The sequence below is a fragment of the Lissotriton vulgaris genome, chromosome 3_1 (assembly GCF_964263255.1).
Source record: "Lissotriton vulgaris chromosome 3_1, aLisVul1.2, whole genome shotgun sequence".
Lineage (NCBI taxonomy): Eukaryota > Metazoa > Chordata > Amphibia > Caudata > Salamandridae > Lissotriton > Lissotriton vulgaris.
The window spans coordinates 234,615,476-234,639,525 of NC_141689.1; the positions used below are offsets into that span (position 1 = coordinate 234,615,476).

General features: G+C 46.8%; 1 protein-coding gene across 1 annotated transcript in view; it reads left to right on the top strand.

Annotated features, from left to right (window-relative positions):
* Positions 1-24,050, top strand: part of HAUS1 (HAUS augmin like complex subunit 1) — a 274,094-nt gene that overhangs the window by 169,338 nt on the left and 80,706 nt on the right. Inside the window, exon 8 of the mRNA XM_086962903.1 lies at positions 8,870-8,917. Coding sequence (XP_086819029.1) covers positions 8,870-8,917 — 48 coding nt within the window. The remainder of the gene's footprint in view (positions 1-8,869; positions 8,918-24,050) is intronic.

Consider the following 24,050-nt stretch of genomic DNA (forward strand, 5'->3'; position numbering starts at 1 on the left):
TAGTGTGCGTTGTGTGCACCTTGTATCATAACTGGTGAATTTCAGCACTTTTATGTGTTTGAAAAGAACCATAACTCACTTTTTTACTAGTTTTAGTTTTTTAGTGAATTTATTTATTTAGTTTAACGAGGTGCTTATTTTTTAACACATGCACAGCGGGGGTTGAGCACAGGCATTGCACCGAGCCCCGTTCCAGCAGCGAGCCTCTTGGCATTAGCCAGCCACTGCTGTGCACAGCCTGTCTGTGTGCAGTGTAGGTTTTGTGTAGGGCTTGGCTACAGGCCAGGCCTACCCTGCACCCCACCATTAGCTAACCCAAGCTTTGCTCTGCCTTCGGCTATGCACTGTGAGACTTGAGTGCAGTGCCTGGGCTGCGACCAGCCCGGTATCCAACTCCCTGGCAGCAAATAACTCCTTCTGCGTGTAGCCAGTGGCTGTTCACAGCAAGGTTGGTTGATGGCAGGAGGTAGGACACCGGGTCTCCCTTCTTCCTTACCACCAAACCCAGTTAAGTTAGTAATGGACCGTGTGGAACAACCATATAAACCATGTGACAGATCATGCTCCCTGTCTCTGGTGCCACACCAGCCTGGGGTGCAAAATGAAGTGCAACTGGAACTTAAGGAATTACAATATGAGCAACAAAAAGGCACCGAAAGCTAAATCACCTGCTCCCCATTACATAATTGTGCTGTCTCCTGCCCCAGAAATCAAACACTTTAAATTGGAGGAGTTTAATTTGCCAAAGATGAGAACATGGCTAAAAAGTGCCCCATTCAGAACTCCAATATCGAAGCTAATTGTTTGCAAGAAGTCCAAACTTAAACAGGACTCCACCTAGCCCCATCCTCAACCTTTCTCAAACATGATTTCAACCACCTACCATGCATAATAATTAATGTCACATCCTTATTGAAAACTATAATCATAGAGTAATCCTATCTGAGAACTACTGGAAAATTTCAAATATGAACATTCTCTTAATTACTGCACCTTTCCTGACAAAGAGGCAGGTGCTGCAAAAGGAAACCATTCCTTATGGATATGCATCCCCAACATGGATGTGCAACCCCAACACAATACCTGATGGATGCGAAATCCATTTCAAAATCTTTCTTCACATGAAGAGAGGCTGAAGACCAGCAATGTTCCACAAAAAGACCCTGCCTAAATTTGACATCAAGGATTTTAACTTCTCAAATGCGAATCACTGCGTTTTCCCTGCTTCTCATCTGCAACGTTCTCCTGTTATTATTATGAATCATTTATCAACCTCTCTCATTCAGCACAGCTTTTGCGAATGTCTGTCTGGACTTAGGACCCGCTATTAATTAAGATTACAAAAAGCAGTGTATTCTCGGGGACCTCTACATCTGGTTTGACAAGCCTTCTCTCCAGCATGAAAGCACACTATTTCCACCAATTAATCACTAGTCCAAACCACTTGGTTGGCCTGAACTTTAGATTTGCTATGGGGAAGCCTAATTTGGTCTCTGTAAATAACTTTGTTGCCTGGCGCGACCATTGTCCTGAGTCTCCATTTTGGGCTGATGTGAGTTCAGTGAAGGAATCTGTTAATCAACCCTGAGACTCAGACCACATGCGTGCTTCCCACCGCGGGCTGATTGAAGCCACCTATGGGTATCCAGCGTATTTCCAGCTCAGGTCATTCCCGGCCACCTTATTCCTGAGGCTTGTCACCAGGGACCCCTCCTTATACAATTGCATTAGCTTGCATAATTTTTCTCTCAGACTCGTTGTATCCCCCCCGAGTCCTGATGATTATGCACCCGCCATTTTTATTAGGATTGAAACGCTGTTGACTTTAAAAACACAGACCCTATATCATGGTTGAGAATTTGTTGTAAAGTGCCAATCTGTTTTTTGTGTTTGGTGAACCACTTGTTGATCATGGTTTATCACTTGAGTGTTTCAACTCTGAAGAGGGCACCGAGCCCGTTCATTTTGCACCAATATTCCCTGTGCCACTATGTGTCTTGAAATTGTTCTTCATAAACTCCTCAGAATTAAATTTATTCAACATTTTGGTTCTGTGTTGCTAGGGACCAGTGTGTTTTTCTTGGGTCTCGCTTGTTTTAATATTATACTGAAACAGTGGCACTGACACCATTGCTTGGACACTGGCACCATGATATCTTCTGCAACACCGTCATTTTGAATTATCCCTGCCCTGATGGACCCCTCGTACCCAATTTGTTTTGTATATGTGTTGAGCCAGGAGTTCCAGAAAGCCAGAGAATAACAGGTGGGAAAATGGTCATCCTTGACAAGTACCCCACCTTATTCACACCTTTTCAGACGCTTGGGCCCATATCCCAGATAGGTTGCCCTGGTCATTACCTACTCTCTCAATTATTGTGCTGTCCTAAGCGCTGCCCCAGACTTGTGCCTGCCCTGGGGGCACATTAGTGAAAAGCAGACAGACTGTTTGAAATTGCCTGTCCGCCTTTCAGCATGACAGAGGCAATGCTACCTGTATTTGAAAATCGGGCTGCGATTCCCCTGTAGTTTGGTGCATTTACCTACCTATAAACCCTTTTTCCCCTCTTTTAAGGGGTGACCTCCGATTACACACTGTGTCCCACAGTCTGGTGCATTAGCCATGTACCTTCTGACAGTTCCTTTGCCTGTAATCCTGCATGTGTATTGTACGAAACCGGCAGAGAGGTATAGTGTTTCCTCATCTGCAAGCGGCCCTTTGAGATCACACTGGCGTACATTTAGCGATTGTATGCAGCTCGTTTTGCAATACCAAAGTGTCCCGGGGTGCAAAAAGCTAGTGCACATGCCTGTTGCATCTCTGGAACACTTTGGATAATACAGCCAATGTACTCGATCAAGAGTCTTTTCAGCATCCAGGGATATGAACAGGGCCTCTCTTTTACTATGTTTCACTATATCAAAAAGTGCCCAACCTACTTCATGTTCTCATGTCTTATTAAGCCTGCCTGACCAATCCCAGTGGGACCTTACTAAGCCTATTAGCCAGGACCGTCCTAAACAGCTTTGCTTCCAAGTTCAGTTCTGAATTAGGCTTATCGGAGCCAGTCCCTCTGGTCCTTCTTTGATTTGGGAATGACAGGGAATATCTTTTCTGTCATTGTCTGCATAATAATTACTTCCTGTGCCTCAAACTCAGTCTTAACTGCTGTAATAGCGCTCACAATGATTGATCTTAGCCGTGAAGTGCTGTTCTGGGAGAAAGATGTGTTTGAACCTTGTAAGTATTTCCTCTTGTGATAAGGAGCTGCCGGGATCTCTTTCCTTCCCTGATCCTGATAGGAAATAACTCCTCAGAGAATCTTTGCATTCCCCAGGCAGCACTCTTCCTCTCATATAAATGCTAGTAATATAGGTGAAATTGCCATAGCATCTCCTGGTCCTTGCAACGATGGATGGCTTATTCATCCCTAATTTCCTGAGTAAGCCTCTTTGCTTGTTTCACCTTCAATCTGCTTACACCTCCCCTTTAAAATGCTGCCACTTAAATCTGGATCTGGTATACTTCTTTTTGTCTAGTATTAATTTTTTATCTGCTCCTAGACTCCAGACTTTCTGAGATTGTCAACTCATGTCTCACACAGCTCACCTTGATGATTATAGTGCTGTCCAGTTATCTGGAGTCTTAGGTTTCTGTCTTCCTTAAGGGCATCCCAAACTATCTCCATACTAATACCCTGTGTTGTATATCTCAAGGTAGAAATTGATGCACATCCTATTTGTTTTTAGCACTAAGACTTTTTCAGGGAGTCTTCCATCCTCACACCTCACACCTCCTACCCCTCCCCCTCAACCCACCTTGACACCTCTCCTGGGCTTCTAGTCAGTGCTACGAATGAGCTGGTCATGGAACTACCACATCATGGGTCGTTCTCTTTCTAGTGATCCTCATAAATAGTCCTAAGCACTGAATAGTTCCACCCACACTCAGGATCCTGGAACACATTACAAAATATATAAATACGTTTGTACATATGTACAACTGCACAATACTGTCTGTAGAAGAGTGCCACAATAATGAAAATAAGTATGTTTGTAGCCTATTAAAAGCTAGCAAATGACCAAATTTCATTTGATTTTCATATTTAAAAAAAATCAGTCTAATAAAATAGTCACTTGTTACGTTAAGTGACTAAAGTATTTTGCAACCCTTTTTTAAAATATATTTAAAGGAAAGACAATAAAGAGCACTGTTAGCAGATAGACTGCAATCTTGAAAGCAAACAAAAAGTGGCACAGTGCCTTTAAGGGCCTCACTGGCTAATCCCCCTCTATTTATTTATTTATTGCCCACCATGCTCCACAGCCACAGGTAGCAGGGCAGTTAATATTTCCTTCTACAAGACTAGAAGCACGTTTAAATATTTGTCTGGCAGAAAGTGCTCCTTTTTAGGTCTCGCCTAGCATTGCAGCGCATGCACTGCTTGCTCGGCGAGATTTATTGTCAAGGAGGAGTTTAAGAGAAGGGCTTGAAGCACTGCCCCTGATTTCCATTGACTAGCGTCACCGTTTATGGTAAACGGTGGGCTGCCATTGGAAATAAGCTTGTTGGGTTGCCTCCCTTTCACTTTTTCGCCCGGCTCGCCTGCTTTACGGATGTCGTGAAGCAATTCCTTATCATTATAGGGGCCATCTGTGGTTCTGTAATAGAGGCTTGTTTACACCGGCAGACACGGAGCGAGGCAGCAGCATGTTTATTTTTGCATCGCGCTTTCACTCAAAGTGGAAGCGGGATGCTAAAATAAACACACTGCTGTCTGCGTAATGGCGACGGCTTGTTTACTGCTGCTTCCACTTGTAAACTTATCTCATTACATTTGCTGTGTGAGGTCAAATGTTAGAGGCATTTTTCTGAGTGGCCTCTTTCCTTCGTACTGATGCTGTCTCTTTAAGGCGCACTGCTGTCGCAGTGAACCTCCGGCAGGCATGAAGACTGCCTCGGATGTGGGAGCGCCTTCACTTCAATGTTAACTTATTATTTACTTGGAGCACTTCTTCGAAGTGCCTGTGCCGTTAATTCCTGGCTGGAAGCATTAGTTGTGTGCACGTGTGATAGAGGTTTGCCGTGGTATGGGAAATGTACACGATCGCATTTCCCCAGGTCGTCCGATTGAACACCATCTCCCGCCCTTGGCTGCTTGTTATTTGCAGTGTTTCAGCAAAGGTGAACAGAAGAATGATATGCAGTGCAGACTTTGGATGTAAGTAAAATAATGTCTTTTAAGGTTGCAGGTCAAACGTGTCTTATTGACCTAAATCAGCAGCTACGTTAGTGCCTCCGCCCCATTCTTCCATCATTCTTGCTGAGGTCTCCATTTCAGGAGAAGAGGGCGACCTCTTCTGTGATATGAAGACGTGTGTGCAAGGTGTAGCGCTTTGAAGTTCATACTATGTCACACAGTTGGAGCATTCATCAGTGCCCCATGACACATACTTTCTTAGTTGAAAGGATGGCGGCTGATAAGTCCTCGGAGACAGAAAGGTGTTTTTTGTGCTACAAATCCACTGTCTCCTCCCTCCCCCTCCAAAAAAAAAGGCATGCCCGTAAATCTTCAATGTAAGGCAGTAAGGTGGGGAATGCCTAGACGTATTTCTTTCATTGAAGGTGTCAACCACGCTGTAAACAAAGCGGTGCGAACTTGCCTTTTTGTTTACTACAGGAAATCAAGGCATGTTTACCAGTAATTCAACTATACATCCACAGCGCGTGCCGTCCTCCATTTAAGTTCAAAGAAACTGACATCGTTTCATAGCTAGGCATACAAACAAAGCCCTGGACTGGAGTGACCGTACCTCCACGATGACCTGCTTGCCCATATTAATTGTACGTCTGCACCTCGAGCTGTGCTAAGAGCTGTAAAATACAACACCTGCGTGTTTATGGCTCTGGTCACATTTCACATACAGTAAATGACACCTCTAGTTGTGGCACATCTATCATTTCACTCGGTAGCAGCTATTTTGTATTCCTGAGAAGCTCTCTGCTATGGCTAGATTATCAGCACAAAGTTTATCATCCCTAGTTTGTCAACATTTGCTCTCAGATTTCTATTATGGGTACTCGCTAACCCCTTATGTGGTCATGTTTGCTCTTCCATATCTAATGTTAGCACCCCTAATTCTTTGCATAAATTCTTAAACAAATATAAATGTTCTGGATGTAGCCTCCAGCATATATACAGTATGTGGGTAGATTTTCTAGAGCCTGCAAACATGGCATTTTGCCCCTAATTGAAAAATGGCAGTCAAAGATTTCCTAAACCCTCCTTTTAGGAGAGGAAAACATGTTTCTGGTGGAACTCTGTCAAGCAACATTATTTACCATGAAACCAATTGCCATGCACTCACACTCGTTTTGAAAGCCGATACCTACACCACATTGAAGAGAAAATTAGCTTAACTGTAAAAGATCTATTTCGCTGCTCACACTTGCATATGTGTTTTTGCTGTAAACATGGCATGAATTGCCCTCAATCACTGACTGTCAATCCTCACACGGAGACTGGAATCAAGTTGCCAACTTCCCAAAATATTTAATGTACATATCAAGCTACATTTGCTGTAGCTTTTTGTCTCTAGCGCTTATGCAAAAAGTAAACTCTAAAAATAACCGCTTAACTGCGGCGGCAATTCCGCCCCGTTGCGGCGGTTTAAAGGAGTGGGCGGGGCCGCGGCGGCCAACGGACGTACCAACGAATGGAAGGGGTTAAATAGCAATCGGCACCATGTTTAGCCACAAAACATTGGTGTTTGTAAACTTGCTCTTTCTGTTCGCTTTACTCTCCCAGGTGTTTTCTTTTCCGCTTGATTTCTTTTTTGGGTGGTTAGGTTTGGTAAAAAAGTATTCTGCCGAAATAAGGAAACGTCATGCTCCCTAACATAGTCCCACAGTCATTTCCGCACTTCACATATTACTACTGTGGCTGTTTTGGAAGGGTCTTTCATTGCTGGTAGCAGGAATAACATATTTTTTAACCAAACAACAATTCCAAGTTTGTTTGCGGAAAACATTACTGTAGCACAGCCTTTGGGGGGGATTTTTGAAACTGTTTACTCTATAAAAGGGAAGTTACAGTAGGAGAACGTGTTGGAAGGTTGCCTTTGTCACTTTTAATGACCATGAACTATTTCATCTGGCCTCAACATTTTCAGTGTTTCAAACATGCCATTTCCAGAAAGCAAAGTGCTGTGAGTACACCTAAACAAGCATTTGCAATGCAATAGGTCTCGCATTTACACGAGTTTAAGCTATTGACATTGTAAATGACACTGCCTTTTATTTACGTTTCAAAAACCAAAGCCTAAATAAAAGGCATTGGCATTTACAATGCCAATAGCTCAAACTCATAAATGCGAGACCTGTTGCATTTCAAATGCTTGTTCTATTATCCTACTCTTGATGCTCCATTTCCTTGCTTCCACTGTGTGTGATATTATTTTTAGATACAAGGGGAACCCAAAGGATAGCTAAGAACCATGGGTATAACTACGTTATAGGGAACAGAGGTTCCTAGTTTATTCAAAGTCATCACAATGTAGTATAGAACACAATGGAAAACTATACTCTATGATTTCCTTACCCAGCCGGGCAAGGAATTTATTTAAATCAAGCAATGTCAAATGCACGTTACAATATTATCACAAATATAGTATGACACAAGCCTGTGCCGTACCGAAAAAGGAAAAAAGAATGAGAAAAGAGTGAAAGGGGTGTTTTTTCAGGCAAAAAGAAAGGAGCAGAACAGGGTACTGTAGGGAATATTAGACAGTGCTAACAGTATCGCCTGGAGTAGAACATATAGATTCTTATTACTAATCACATAAATGCATATCTACTCATAGGTGTCGACGTTTCGATCCCTATTGCTCAATAAAAAGAAGGGATCATCATCAGGACTCTTTTCTCATTCTTTTTTCCTTTTTCGGTACGGCACAGGCTTGTGTCATACTATATTTGTGATAATATTGTAACGTGCATTTGACATTGCTTGATTTAAATAAATTCCTTGCCCGGCTGGGTAAGGAAATCATAGAGTATAGTTTTCCATTGTGTTCTCTACTACATTGTGATGACTTTGAATAAGCTAGGAACCTCTGTCCACTGTGTGTGAAGCAAACCACGCTAGGGCTGAGTTTCCCTGTTTTTTTTTATCTTGCGAGATTATTGATGTTCCCTGTGCTTGCTGTCTCATAAACACTAAATCTGGAGCAACATGAGAATGGAAAAGCCTTACAAGTTTGCTCTTGATTCGTCTCAATCCTGAACACCTACCCAGCTATGGACCATAATTAGGGAGGATGTCCAGGAATGAAGTGCTCCATTAGCGGACGCGATAGCGGACTGCCGCTACAGTTGTAAGACTTACCTTTTGTATTGTGTTATAGCTGTCCGTCTGAGACTGGAACAAGCAGAATGTCTTGGGGAGGGATCCAGGATAATATAAAGGAAGTGACCTAAATTAAGAGTGGAAAGAGAAGAATTTTCAAAATATTTTCTTTTATTTAAGATTATTAACGTTGACAGTGGTGCTGATCTTTGGGGGGGCCACCTAAAAGAGTATTTTTTATTACATTTTTAAACAAATATATTTATAATTAAATAGGGTTTTGTTTCCAAATATTTGAGAAAACTCCTTCATAAAGAAAGTAACTTTGATTTGGGTTACATATACTTGTTATGAACCCAGTTGGTAGCGAAGGGGTATGGGGAACAGTAAAGAATAGACTGATTGTTTGACTTTATTTTGACTTTTAGTACTTCAATGCTTACATGTAAGTGATAGTTCATAATAAAACCTTTTGTGGCAAGCATGCATTGTAACATATTTGTTTCTCCTTTTTTTTAAAGAATCTCTTCATTGCTCAGGCAAAGGTTGACGAAGCAAAGAGGGAGTTGGTAAGTGATCCAGTGAACTTGAAGAAAAAAAATACTTACATGACACAATTTTCTATTTTATCCCTCTGCATTTTGCTAAAGGCTATGTGCCTGAATAGTTTTTCAACAGGCACTAAGTGAACCATTGCCTCAGTTCACATATAACTACTGTAATCTTTTCTCGATCTGGCTTGACCGTGCAGCTGCCTCCCAAAGCCTTTCTCACTACTCTTCTACAAAATTGACATTAGGTGGGCTTCATATAAATATCAACTCCTAAGTTGTGTCCATTGCTAGGCACGAAGTTGCTGGTGGGGACTATTTGGTAAAGATCGATGCCATCTTGTTAAGAAGTATTCCTTCACTTAAAGCAACACTTTGCAACATTAGAATAAATGGAATTTGAGTGCAGAAACCGAACTGCTTTCTGGTTAATGATACATTTGTCAGCAGTCACACCATTTTCGTGCTTTATTTCTTTAACCACTAAGTGTTAGGTGGTCTTAATACAAATACTGCAGTAACTTATTGTCACTTTTTTTTTTTAAATGTCTCCTGTTGGAAATTGGGTCTCTGATTGCCTGGGATATAAACCATGGTCAAGTAATGACCACAATCCTAGTCAGCGTAAGGTACACACCAGGTTATAAAAATGGAGCAACATTGTAATAAATAAAACAGGACCAAAATAATAAAAACACAATTAGTAGAACTGAATTTTAAAGTTTATTGTGGAAAATAGCGCTATAAACCACAAAGCGCTATTCGAGATATCTGGTTGCGCATGACTGGGACAAAGTCCCAGTGTTGAGGCCAACCGCGATGGAGTGTGGGCTGGCTACAGGGACCCAGTTAGGCCCGCTGAACAGAGTACCTTAAATTCTGGCTGTGGAGCATTGTGTGGATCCGTGTCGAAGATGTGTTGTACAGCCGTAGCAATGCGTTGCTTCCCGAGATGTGGGGAGGTGTGCGGTGTGCTGTCCTGTTGCTTCGGCGTCAGGGCTTGTGATGTGAAATCCTGTGTTTGGGATGCAATGCACAATCTGTTCCGATGAACGGTGAAGCTGCGATGCAGAGTTTTGTCAGCGGCAGCGAAACTGCCGTCCACAATAGAGGCGAGAAGCTGCCCTGGGGACAGTGTTGCACAGTGGTGGTTCCGAAGGCAGTGCGTATGTCTCAAGATCCGGGATGCAGTGGTGATGCAAGCCTTTTGCAATGGGTCCAATCCATGTAGCAGCGACGATTCAGTGGTTCTGTTTGGGGATGCGCCGCACACCCAGGGAGATACATCGGGTCTGCTATGGGATGCGTTACTCAACAGAGGAGATGCAGTGGTTCACTGGTAAGCACCTTAAGCCCACTTCTTTAGGTGGGGTGGCAACACTTGGTAGAGTAGACTCCCAGATGGCAGAGTCCATGTGCAGAGCAAGTAGGTTGGAAGCCTGTTATGTCCCTGAGGCTTTAGATCATGATGCCAGCCAGGTAGCCCTTTGAGTTGCTCTGGGTTTGAGAGGTGGAAGTCCAGTCCTCCTCTCCCAAGCAAAAGGGCAGCAGATCAGCACAACAAAGCAGGAGTCCTGCAGAGTGCAGTCCAGCAGAGGGGCAGTCATTTAGCAGCACAACAGTCCTTTGTCCCGACAGATAACCACAGGTCCAGAAGCTTACTGAATTGGGTGGTGTCTGAGGTCCAGTACGTATACCCGGTGGCGCCTTTCAAGTGGGGAAGACTTCAAAGACATGCCTTTAAAGTGCACAGATGTCCTCCTCTCCTGCCCTGGCTCCAAACCCACTACAGGGGGTATGCTGGCCCCTTCAAAACGGGACGCGACGTGAGCTCCTTAGTTGAAGCTAACTCAAGCACTGATTAACATCCTACCTCACTTGCTGCTAAAAATCGAGTGCACTCTGCACTTTATATGGTTTTAATTTATTCTGGTGAAATACTTTGCTGTGTGTAAAATTTTAACTTTGGTAATTGAATTTGGAGGGAATGGGAATTGAACCGGTCTTCTCAGAGCTCTAAGACCTCTAGCCACCATTTTCCTCACTTCGGCGCGGTCTAGTGGTTGAAGCTGGCCCCTTCAAAACAGGACGTGGCGCGAACCCGCAGCGGACGCGCGCAGCAGGCGCGCCTAAGGCAAGCCCGTCGGCGCCCGTCCGCATCCCGGTAGGGTCCGGGGCCGACCATGCTGCCGGTTTTGACCTGGATCCCCCCAGGTAGTTGTTTATGGCAGGGAGGACCTGCTAAACCTCGCCAAGGGTTTGGTGTGCAGACCCCACTTATTGAGAATGGGGAACAATTTCCCCCTGAGGTGTAAAAAGTGTGAATGGTCATCTTGGCCATCTCTTAGAGAGCACAAAGTCAAGAGGGATATGATCACCTTGACCAGGGGACTCGGTGCTCTAGACACATATTGGAAGATTTCTTTACTGAATGTTCGCTCCTTAAAGAAACATGAATTGGAAGTTTATGATTTTTTAACTGACTCCTCCCCGATCTGTTATTTCTTACTGAAACTTGGCTAACGGATGCTTCAAATCCCACTATTGCCAATGCAATCCCCCTGGGCTATCAGATTCTGAGGAAGGATCGTCCTGTGGGGAGAGGCGTGGGGTTAGCCATTATATATAGGAGCGCCTTCACTTGTATTCCTCTAGCTGATGTGGAGATAGAGGGGGCTGAGAGTCTGGGTTTTCTCCTGTCACTCTCGGCCCACCAATCTATGGCAGGAATAGTAATCTACCAGCCACCTGGCTTGGCGAAACCATTTTTGGTTTCTATTAGCCATGCTATCTCCCCCATTGCAACTAAATACAGCCAGTGTATGGTTTTCGGGGTCTTTAACATCCATATGGATGATCCCTCGGAGCCCGATCCTTTAAGACTGTACGAATGTTTCGACATTTTTAATTTGACCCCCTTCGTATGCCTTCTTACGCACGACAAAGGGCATATATTAGACCAGGTGTTTTCCTCCAATCAGATTTTTATGGATGCCCCCCTAGCTTTAACCTGGTCTGACCATTTTTTGATTAATTTTAAAATTTGTAAAGACGTCGCAAGGCACCAAGTACCGGACACAATCAAGGTTCGTCACTGTGTTAGGCCTTTTCACCTGATGACACCTGAGACCATCCAGCATGCGCTGCGACAGCAGCCGATTCCCTTACGTGGTGATCTGGAACAAGATGTGATAACCTTAGAGGGATGGTTACAGCAACAAGCCAATGAGTTGGCTCCTCCCTCGAAAAAAACTGTAAAAACGACTCGAGTCTCTGCCCCTTGGTTCTCGGAGGCCTTAAGGAATAGTAAAAGGTACTGCAAACATCTCGAAAGAGAGTGGCGGAGGAACTATCATCCCTCAGATAAACTGACTTACAAATTGGCCTTGAAAACTCACTATTGAAAAGTCCGCGAGGAAAAGAAACTCTTCCTATCAGCAAAAATTTACTTGGCGGCTAATAAAAGTAAAACTTTGTTTAACGTCGTAAAAAGCTTCACCTCCCCAGCGGCTTTAAGTCAACCGTTTAGACCTACAAGTGATTGGATGGAACGAATGGCCCCCTTTTTCCATGAAAAAATTAAATTGATTCAGGATTCTTTTGAAGTTCCTTCTACCGGTTGGGAGGACGCGGAGGGCTTTCACCTAGCGGTGGGCCCCAGCTCTAGTTCCCTCCTTAGGGAGTTCCCGGAGCTGACTCTAGAACAATCTTCGGTGTTCATGAAAACATTGAAATCCGGTTCACCCACTGATCCTTGCCCAGCGAAGATTTTATCCTCATTGGTGGATGTGATTAATCCCTGCGTGAACTTTATCCTGAACACCGCTCTACGAGACTGAACAATGCCACAATTGTGGAAACATGCTCAAATCCTCCCGCTACTCAAGAAACCGACAACGGATCATGAGGTAGCCTGTAATTACAGGCCTATATCCCTCCTGTCGTTCTTTTCGGAAGACCTAGAAAAATTTGTAAACCAGGTCCTAACAAATTACGTGGAGACTAATGCGCTGTTACACTCTAGCCAGTCAGGTTTCAGAGCCAATTTTAGCACTGAAACGGCTCTACTGGAAGTGGCAGAAACCATTAAAGCTACATTGGATAGAGGAGGCAAGGCCGTTTTGGTGGTGTTGTACTCTTCGCAGCCTTCGACACCGTGCCTCATTCAAGATTACTGCAAAGACTTAGCAACAGCGGTATAGGAGGCATGGTGTTGAGTTGGTTCACATCCTTTCTCGCAAATCGCTCTCAAACCATCTGGACCCCTCCTTTCTCGGCGGTGATCCCTCCTCTGAATGTGGGGATGCCTCAAGGCTCTATCTTGAGCCCCACATTGTTTAACTTGTACATGGCCCCTCTGGCCATTCTCGCTGAGGAATTTGGTGCCAAGATAGTGTTGTATGCTGATGACACTCAGCTGCTGTTCACCTGCGAGAAAGGAGTTGAGTTTGATGGCAATCTAATCAACATCTGCCTATCTAAAGTCTTCTCTTGGCTGAGTTATAACCATCTTAAATGCAACTCAGAGAAGTCGGAGATTATTTTCTTTGGGCCTAGGCCACCTGACACTTGGTTTGAATGGTGGCCCCAGGATATGTCCCCTCCTCCCCCTCCCCCCCCACACACACACACACACACACACACACACACACACACTCCCCTTGTGTCAGCCGTTCCCCCTTTGCTTTCCATCCCTTACAGAAAGACAGTGGTTCAGGCCTTAATAATGTCTAGACTGGACTATGTGAACTCTTTGTATCTCGGCCTACCTGAATATCTTTTGGGCCGGCTACAAATGATCCAGAATGCAGCAGCCAGAGCCATTTTTTTGGCAGGCTCCAGAACTCATACCACCCAGTTCTTGTCCTCACTTCACTGGCTTCCTGTACGTAAAATAATTCAGTTTAAGGCCCTGGTTCTGGTTTTTAAAGCCTTTCATAAGAGCACCCTATCTTAGGGACAGATTTCAGCCTTATCTCCCTAAACATAACCTGAGATCCTCATTACAACTTCTGATCGTCACTCCTAGGGTGCGACTGTCTCGGACAGGAAAGAGATCTTTTCATGTGGTTGCTTCACGGTTGTAGCACAGCCTCCCTCTCTCTATTAGACAGAGTCCAGACCTGACTTTTAGGAAAAGTCTTAAAACGTGAGTCTTCCAGCTGTGAGCCGTTCGATGGTGGTCTGTTTGCCCTATGTTAGGTGACGTATGATTTGCTCTAGCGCCGGGACACTCCAGGGAGTAGCCACGCGCTTTATAAATATGCGCTAACATAACAGAACATGTGGAAAGGCATAAGTGAATCTGTGTCCAGCTCCTCCCTCCCAGCCTGTCAGAGATGGCCCATTGAGGCACACCTACGCTCCCACTGTGTGTAGCTGTCCAGGAGTAATACACAAAGCCCAACCGCCAACATTACCCAGTGATGTGACTAGAAAAGGTCTACAGGCACCAAATAACTAAAGCAAGAAAATGCCAACTTTTTAGAAGTAAAAAAGAACAGATGGACAGAATGCTGAACAATTCGAACATTCATCCCCGGTCACAGATCTGGGTTAAGTCCATCTTTTTTTGTTGATTGCTACGCCATACCAGTTTGGACCCAGCCATATGCAAATCAGTCTTGATCCTGCTCCCCATTGGAACAGTCCAGTCCGAACAGCCAGGCCAGATCCTCCCTGGACCAGAAAAAAGCATGCTGGCCTTGCTTTCGGGCTATCGCCCCCATATCAGCTAGGCTAGCTTGAAACTGGTGGCATAGCGAGCATGGGACTCATATGTGAGCATACCCTTCCCACTTAGGACAATAAATGCAAAATAAAAAGATGATGGGCGGAATGCTTAATAAATCAAACATTCACCCCCAGGCACAAATCTAAACCCATCATTATTATTTTTCGCCATTCAAGTTTGGACCTAGCCATGTGCAAATCAATCTTGACCCTGCTCCCCATGAGAGCAGTCCAGGCTGCCCGGCCAGGTCCTCCCTGCACCAGAAACAAGCATCCTGGGACTGGTTTCGGGGTATCACCCCTCAACAGCCAGGCTAACTTGAATTTGGTGGCATACGAGCCCAGGACCATGTGGAGAAGTGTGGCTCACTGGTTAGAAGCGGCAGACTCTGAAGCAGAGATTAGGCCCGGGACCAGGGTTCAATTCCTGACGCGGCAGGGTCTTGGGCTCAATGTCCGCGGACTCGATAATTCTCGCCTCAGCGCCTCCTCTAATCATGGGTCCCACCCTGCAACTCTGGGCAATAGCGTGCTTAATCTCCACAACAGCCCCAACAACACTGGGATGCCTGGCTTCACCTTGGGGGTGCCCAGGAGGGGCATCTCACAGGGAGAGCCAGGAAGGGTTCCACAGCGTTATACAGCGCCGGGACGCCCCGTTGCTGGGGCAGCTGTGCGCTTTACAAGTATACTACATTTACGAGCATACCCTTCCGACTTAGGGCAACAAATGCAAAATGAACATGATGGATTCAAGCTTGCCTAGCTGATGAGGGGATAATACTTCGAAACTGGTCCCAGGATACTTGTTTCTGGTTGATAGAGGACCTGGCTTGGCAGTTCGGGCTGGGCTGTTCCTAGGGGTAGGAGGGTCAACACCGATTTGTGTGACTGAATCCAAACTGGGGTGGCATGGTGAGCAAAGAAATTATGGATCTTTTTTTAACACTTTATTTAGCAGTTTCATTATGGTTACAATAGTGCACTGGGATCAGATGAACATAAAAACAAAAATACAAAGCAGAGTGACAAGCACGTGCAGACAAAAATATGCACTTCCTATGAAGAACATAACAATAGCGTGGTGTACAAATGCCGCCCCAGAGAGAGCTCCTCAAATCACCCATGTTCTACTGTGCAATCCAGTGCAATCACATTCTTAACTGAGGGGCGAAACAAATAGATCTTGGCTGTGGCAACATGCTCAGTACCCCACCAGAGAATAGACCGCATCAGACGCAGTGTGTGAATTTAGCCCTCACCGGTGGGTACTATTCCATTATCTGCTTGTGTGGGGGGAGGTCTGTTGCCGGGTTTGAATGTACGCTCTCAAGGGGCCCCATATAAACCTTTGGTCTAGCGGGTGGGGGGAGTGCGATTGCATAAACGTCTCTGTTTGTAGAGCAAGTTACCATACTCCTCAACCACCCCTTCACCGAGGGATTTCTCCTACCACCCCAGTGAAGAGCCAACTCCCGTTTGGCCAGAAGTAAACTAATAGCAACCAATGTATGTGTGGCCTGCGGGAACTGTACTACATAGCCCAGTAGTGCAATCTTGTGCAGTGGGGTCATCGGAAACTTGCCCATCTCGCTCACTTTTTCATGCACGGCCACTCAATATTTTTGCACATTCAGACCGGTCCAGGCCAGGTGAGCAAAATCGGCGTTCAGGGCGTTACACCTGGCGCAATGGTGTGACCTGTTAGGGTCTCTGACTGGGGTTATGTACATTCGACGTAAAAACTTAAAGGGAAGCAATTTGTGCCAGCTGTAGTGCATGAAGTCAGTGTGAAGAGGATTTAGCTTCCTACCAATGTCAATCAGAGGAAAGTGGTCGCAGAGGGATGTTTGGGCCTTTCTAGCATGTGGTTTAGGGTTTGAAGCAGTGGATCGCCTAGGTCAATAAAACTGAGTAGGTCCGCGGGAGCGTCTAATCCACTTGGCACCAGTGTACTAAATCAGGGGAGACTAACCAATAGTCTAGTCTAGTCCACGTATTGTGGCAGCTGGTGTTGTGCGTGAAGTTGGTGTGAAGAGGATTTAGCTTCCTACCAATGTCAATCAGGGGAAATTGGTCGCAGAGGGATGTTAGGGCCTTTCTAGCATGTGGTTTAGGGTCTGAAGCTGTGGCTGTGGTGTCACACAATGTAGCCTGAACGATGTTAAAATCGCCCCGACCAAAATGGCAACCGGGCCTAGCTGCGCCAGCCTAGAGAGCAGGGAATAATAAAAGTCAGGGAAATCAACATTGGGACCATATATACAGACCAAGGCTAATTCGCGACCCAACAGGGAGCCCAGACAAAGACATATCTACTCTTGTTGTCATGTGAAACAGAGTATAAGTGAAATGGGAGCAGTTTGTGGATGAGTATGGCCGTGCCCTTAGCGTAGTTGCTGTAATTGGCGAAATATCTATGCATGCCCCAGTCAGCGGCAAATCGGGACTGGTCCGAGGGGAGCAGGTGCGTCTCTTGCAAGAAGGTCATGTCCACTCTACACTTGTCAGATATTGCGCAACTTATCTTTTTAGGTCTCGACTTTAGCAATGCTTGTTTGTCGAGATTATAGTAAGGCTTTCAAAAGTCTACCCAAACTGCGGATCGGGTACGGTTCATGTGAGCCAGGCGTGTGCACATCGCCAGCCACATCGCACACCATTTGTCTGAGCCTCGGCATCAGACTTCAAAGGAAGCCGCTCCCCCGCCACGCAATGCCGCTCCCGCCACGCAATGCCGAGAGCTCAAATGGCCAACAGGAAGGGATGTGTAAGCAACAGGATGAACTCACAGCCGCCTGCTCGCAATTCAGACCCAGCACCCCATGCACGTCTGGAGGATTTTTACCTGTCTTGGACGGTCACAGGGGGCGGCAGTCCCCTCCTGCACCATTAATCCCTTCATTCTCCTTGCTCTCTTCGCCCTGCTGTTGTCTCTTTAAGCCTCCACCAGCCTGCCTTCCATTTGACAGTAATCCACCAGCTGCTCCCCTGGCATAAGCGTCCCAATCCCCGACCTACACTACTGGCGTATAGACTGTCCGTGAATGTGCGGAGTGATAATGAGAAAAAAAAATCAACCTATCGCTGGGCCGCATCGCGCAACTGCACTGACACCACCAGCAAAGGGCGAGGGGGTGGCAGCACTACGTCGTTTACGTAGACTGGTTTTCGTAGACTGGTTTTCAGAATGCGCACGCTCTTGCAGGGGGGAGGAGACGCCCAATGCTTTACGGCTATAGGGAATACGGGATGAAAGACGAAGCTGTTTGTTAAACTCTCCACCATGGATGCCATCTTGTACCAACTACACTACCACATAACTCTCTACTTTAGTTTTTTCCCCCATTGACACACGAAATATAATGAGACCTACTTTCCAGATTAGTATTGCAACTTTTTTTTCAAAATGGATTACTTTTATAACATTATGTCTCTAAGAATGTTTATTTTATTAAAATTATATCTTTGTAAACAACGGATATGTTCCAGCCCCTGATACTCATCTAAAAACAGTCTTCGGACACATGTAGTAACACTGGAGTACATTAACATATGTCGAGCACAGCAGAAGCATGTGGGGGGATACTTTTGTCAGAATTGTCCTGACAGGGAGCGCTGCTAGAAACTGACATTGTTCATTCGGGAGGGGAGGGACATAAAACACACACAACCACAACCCCCCACCCCACAGACACAACCCAACACACATCCCCACACACACACACTCAACCCCACACACACACTCAACCCCACACACACACACACACACACACACTCAACCCCACACACACACTCAACCCCACACACACAACAACCCCCATACCACACAACCCCACACCACACAACACACACACAACCCCCCCCCACCCACACACACACACAACCCCCCACACACACAACCCCCCACACACACAACCCCCACACACACAACCCCCCCCACACACACACCCCCACACACACACAACCCCCACACACACACAACCCCCCCACACACAACCCCCCCACACACAACCCCCCCACACACAACCCCCCCACACACAACCCCCCACACACAACCCCCCCACACAACCCCCCCCCCCACACACAACCCCCCCCACACACAACCCCCCCCACACACAACCCCCCACACACAACCCCCCACACACTCAACCCCCCACACACTCAACCCCCCACACACTCAACCCACCACACAGTCAACCCCCCACACACAGTCAACCCCCCACACACAGTCAACCCCCCACACACAGTCAACCCCCCACACACACTCAACCCCCCACACACACAACCACAACTCCACACACAACCACAACTCCACACACAAACACACAACCCCACACACGCAACAACCCCCCACACACACAACCCCACACACACACCCCCCACACGCAAACCCCCCACACACAACCCCCCCACGCACACAACCCCCCCACACACACAACCCCCCCACACACACAACCCACCCACACCCCCCACACCCACAACCCCACACACACAACCACCTACACACACAACCACACACATACATGCACACATCCCCCCACACACACCCCCCACACACAACCCCCCACACACAACCCCCCACACACAACCCCCCACACACAACCCCCCACACACAACCCCCCCACACAACACCCACCACACAAAACACCCACCACACAAACAACCCCCCACACAAAACACCCACCACACAAACAACCCCCCACACACACAACCCCCCACACACACAACCCCCCACACACACAACCCCCCCCACAAACAACCCCCCCCCACACACAACCCCCCCACACACCACCCCCCCCACACACCACCCCCCACACACACACACCACCCCCCACACACACACACCACCCCCCACACACACACACCACCCCCCACACACACACACAACCCCCCCACACACAACCCCCCCCACACACAACCCCCCCACAGACAACCCCCCACAGACAACCCCCCACAGACAACCCCCCACAGACAACCCCCCACAGACAACCCCCCCCACACAACCCCCCCACACAACCCCCCCACACAACCCCCTCCACACAACCCCCTCCACACAACCCCCCCACACAACCCCCCCCACACAACCCCCCAACACACAACCCCCCCACACAACCCCCCCACACAACCCCCCACACAACCCCACACACACACACAACCCCACACACACACACAACCCCACACACACACACAACCCCACACACACACACAACCCCACACACACACACAACCCCACACACACAACCACAACCCCACACACATACAACCCCCAACACACATACAACCCCCCCACACACACAAACCCCCACACACAAAAACACAACCACACACGCAAAACCCCACACACAACCCCCCACACACAAAACTCCCCCACACACAAAACTCCCCCCACACACACAACCCCACACACACACAACCAAATATAGCATAGCAAAACACAACAAAACATAGCATAGCATCACAAAACAAAGCAAAGCATAACAGAACCTAGCATAGCATAACAAAACACAACAAAACATAGCATAACAAAACAGCATAGCGTAACACAAAGCATAGCAAAGCATAGCTTAACAAAACACAACAAAACATAGCATAAAAAACATTGAATAGAATAACAGCATAGCATATCGCAACAAAACAGTGCGTAGCATAGCATAACAAAACATAGCACAACAAAACATAGCACAACAAAACATAGCACAACATAGCCTAGCAAAACAAAGCATAGCATAACAAAACACAGCATAGCATAACAAAACAAAAGCACAGCATGGCATATCATAAAACATAGCATAACAAAACATAGCATAGCATAACAAAGCATAGCATATCGCAACAAAACACAGTGTAGCATAGCATAACAAAACACAACAAAACAGCACAACAAAACATAGCATAGCATAACCTAGCAATACAGAGCATAGCATAACAAAGCATAGCATAGCAAAACAAAACATAGCATAACAAAACAAAACCTAGCATAACAAAACAAAGCATAGCATGGCATATCATAACAAAACAAAACATAGCATGGCATATAACAAAATAAATCAAAGCATAGCATAACAAAATAAAGCAAAGCATAGCATAACAACAAAAGATAGCATAGCATAACAAAACCTAGCATAGCAAAACCAAACATAGCATAGCAAAGCACAGCATAACAAAACAAAACATAGCATAACAAAACAAAACATAGCATAACAAAACTCAACGAAACATAGCATAACAGAGAATAACAAAACATAGCATGGAATAACAAAGCACAGCATAACAAAACAAAACATAGAATAGCATAACAAACATAGCATAACAAACATAGCATATCGCAACAAAACAGAGCGTAGCATAGCATAGCATAACAAAACATAGCATAGCATAACAAAATAAAGCAAAGCATAGCAAGGCACAAAGCCTAGCATACCAAAGTAGAGCATAGCATAACAAAGCATGGCAAAACAAAACAGCATAGCATAACAAAGCATGGCAAAACAAAACATAGCATAACATAATACATAGCATAGCATAACAAAACACAACAACACATAGCATAACAAAACATGGCATAGCATGGCAAAACACAACAAAGCATAGCATAGCATAACAAAACACAAAAAACACACTCACTCACTCTCAACACATATTGCATTACAAACGCAATAGTTGTCACAAGTTTGAGCTATTGGCATTGTAAATGACAATGCTATTAACCCTTTAAGTGCTGCCGTCGGCCAACGGTCGTCACAAGCACTACCTTGCCAGTGCTGCGCACGACCGTTGGCCGACGGGTCAGCATTCGTTATTCGAACGTTCAGCACTGGGCGCTGAACTTTCGACGCTCGGAAGGTGTTAATGTATCTATTTTCAAAACCAACACATAAATACACACTTTGACATTTACAATGCCAATAGTTCAAACCTTCCTAATGCGAGACCTATTCCATTGCAAATGCTTGTTTTCCTGTTGTTATTCAAGCCTCACACATTCCAGGTAGCTAGAACAACCTCTGAGGGGCCAGCATTATATCCCATTCGTGTCATGGGGGAATCAGGAGTGAGTATTGAAAGAAAGTTGACCTTATGCACCTATCACAATCTGTAAACCGTACAGTCAGAAAAAAACCAGTGCAACTTAGCGTTGTCCCTCCCAGCCAGAGAGGCAAAACCATTGATAACGAAGAACAAAGCAGCAACAAGGTTATTACTGTAAAGATGGAAATAAAACTTAGATAATACTAGTGAAATTCACACAACCATGTTAAGATGAACAACATGTGGGGTAGCGGCAACGCCCCACACAACGACGTGGCAATTGACGTATAGCGCAAGGAATGAAATTACGAAGTCCCGGCAGTTCTCAGGACATCACATGGAGCAATGCCAAAAAACCAAATCAATTCTGTCCAGCACCCGAAAAAAGTTCCAAGCTGGCATCCGAACCAGCCTGTGAGGGGGGCAGTCTGTTCTCTTCAGGAGTGCTTGGCATTAAGTTTGTACTTGTGGCAAAACTCCTGTACCTCTGTGGGGTTTTCAAACACACGTGATCGATCATTCACCTCCACATGCAAGCGAGCGGGATAGAGCATGCCATATTTCAGTCCTAGGTTCCTTAGGGTCGCCTTGACTCCAGTGAATTTTCGTCTGGCTTCTTGCACCATGATGGTGAAGTCTGGATAGAGTGATAGTTTGGACCCCTGCCACAGTGTTTCGCCCTGCTCTCTAGCCAGTCGGAGCACAGTGTTGCGGTCTCTAAAGTTCATGATCCGTGCTGTTATGGGTCTGGATGGGCATCCAGGGTTGGGGCTCGGCCCAAGCAATCTGTGAGCACGTTTGACCACAAAACCAGCAGTGAAGGCCTCTCTCTCAAACAGGTTGATCAGGATCGCTTCCACCAGCGTGTCCATGCGACCTGTGCCTGTTGATTCCGGGACACCCAGTATGCGCACATTATTGCGACGGCTGCAAGCCTCCAAGTCCTCATTCTTGACCACCACCTCATTGAGAATGCGTTCCATTCGATCGAGTGTTTTCAGGGATTGCGCCGTCCCATCTTCTAAGTCAGATGTGCGGGACTCCACCACGTCCAGCCTTCGGTCGTGAGCTTGTATCTTGGACCCCAGCTCCGCCATATGTTTGTCCAGCGTATCCAACCGCACATCCAGGGCTCGGAATCCCCCCCTCATTTCTTGTAGCAACAACCCCAGTTGAGGAGCATCCCCTTCTGGAGCGGGAGCTTTCTGGCCACCTTCAGCCATGGAATCGACGGTGTCTTGGGCTGCGTCAGAGACCTTTTCAAATGGGAGAAGTCGCTGCTTAGGATCCTTGCGGCCCATTCCGCAGTTTCTACCCCAGAGTGCCATGCAGGTCTGCTACCAGTGTTAATTCCAATTGAGGCCGGAGAGGCAAGGGTGAACAGGGCAAGAGCTCGAGTAAATGGAAGGTGAGGACGGGCAGGCTGCACATCTAAAGGCCCTCGGATACCAGTTAAGGGCCCGGACGTGCACAACCGCACCTTGACTGAGGTCGCAGGACAGTAAGTATGGGGGCCTCTGAGGGACCAAGACGTAGTACACTGAAGGCGCAATGCAATCTGGTGCCGCAGCGTTTATGTTGCGGTATCTCAACATGCGCAGCTCCCACCATTAAGCACGCTGTTGAGCGAGGCCATCACAGGTGAACCCAGAGGTTGATAGCAGGTAATCCGGAGAGCAGGCACCTGAGGAGCATGGCAGGATCGTTGTGGTAGCAGTAGTGGCCGGAGACAGATGTGTAGCCCCTCGTCGGGGATCCCTGCGGGCTCCAGTAGCAGGGATGCAGTGGTCTTGATGGTTGGGCAGCGGGCCGGGCAGCCGAGCAGGCAGGTGGAGGAGGGAGGGGTAGTCAGGCAGGAAATGGCAGAGCAGGAGGGCAGTTAGGAGAAAGAGGGGGGAGCTCCGGGCGCAGGAGAAGGATCGCACCCGGGTTGGTAACTACGGGAGCGCAGGCCCTGTCCCCCGCGCTCCACCGTAGCCCCGCCCCACAAATGCCTAGCGCCCGAGAAGGCGGGCACCCAAACGGACCTCCCGCCATACACGAGGGCCCGGCAAATGAATAGCGCGCCGCCCACTGCTCAAGAACACCGCCCGCTGGCTCACCGCACCAGGTAGTGTTTTCTGGCTCCCGACCGCCTCTCCCGACGCCGGTCAGTGTATCGGAGCTGCCATGTTGGATTTCACCAGCGCCACACTGGAGCCGCACTATGCTCCGCCGAGCATCCTCAATTCATGCCAGCCAGGGGTTCAAAGGGTTCCAGGTACGTTCCGGTGCATCTTAAGTTATGCCCACAGGAAAAGCATTCACAAGGAGGCGGGAGATCGTATGCAGGCCACGTCGTTCCGCGGAACCTCAAAGCTGAGCGGCCATCTTGGTCTCCGGCTTG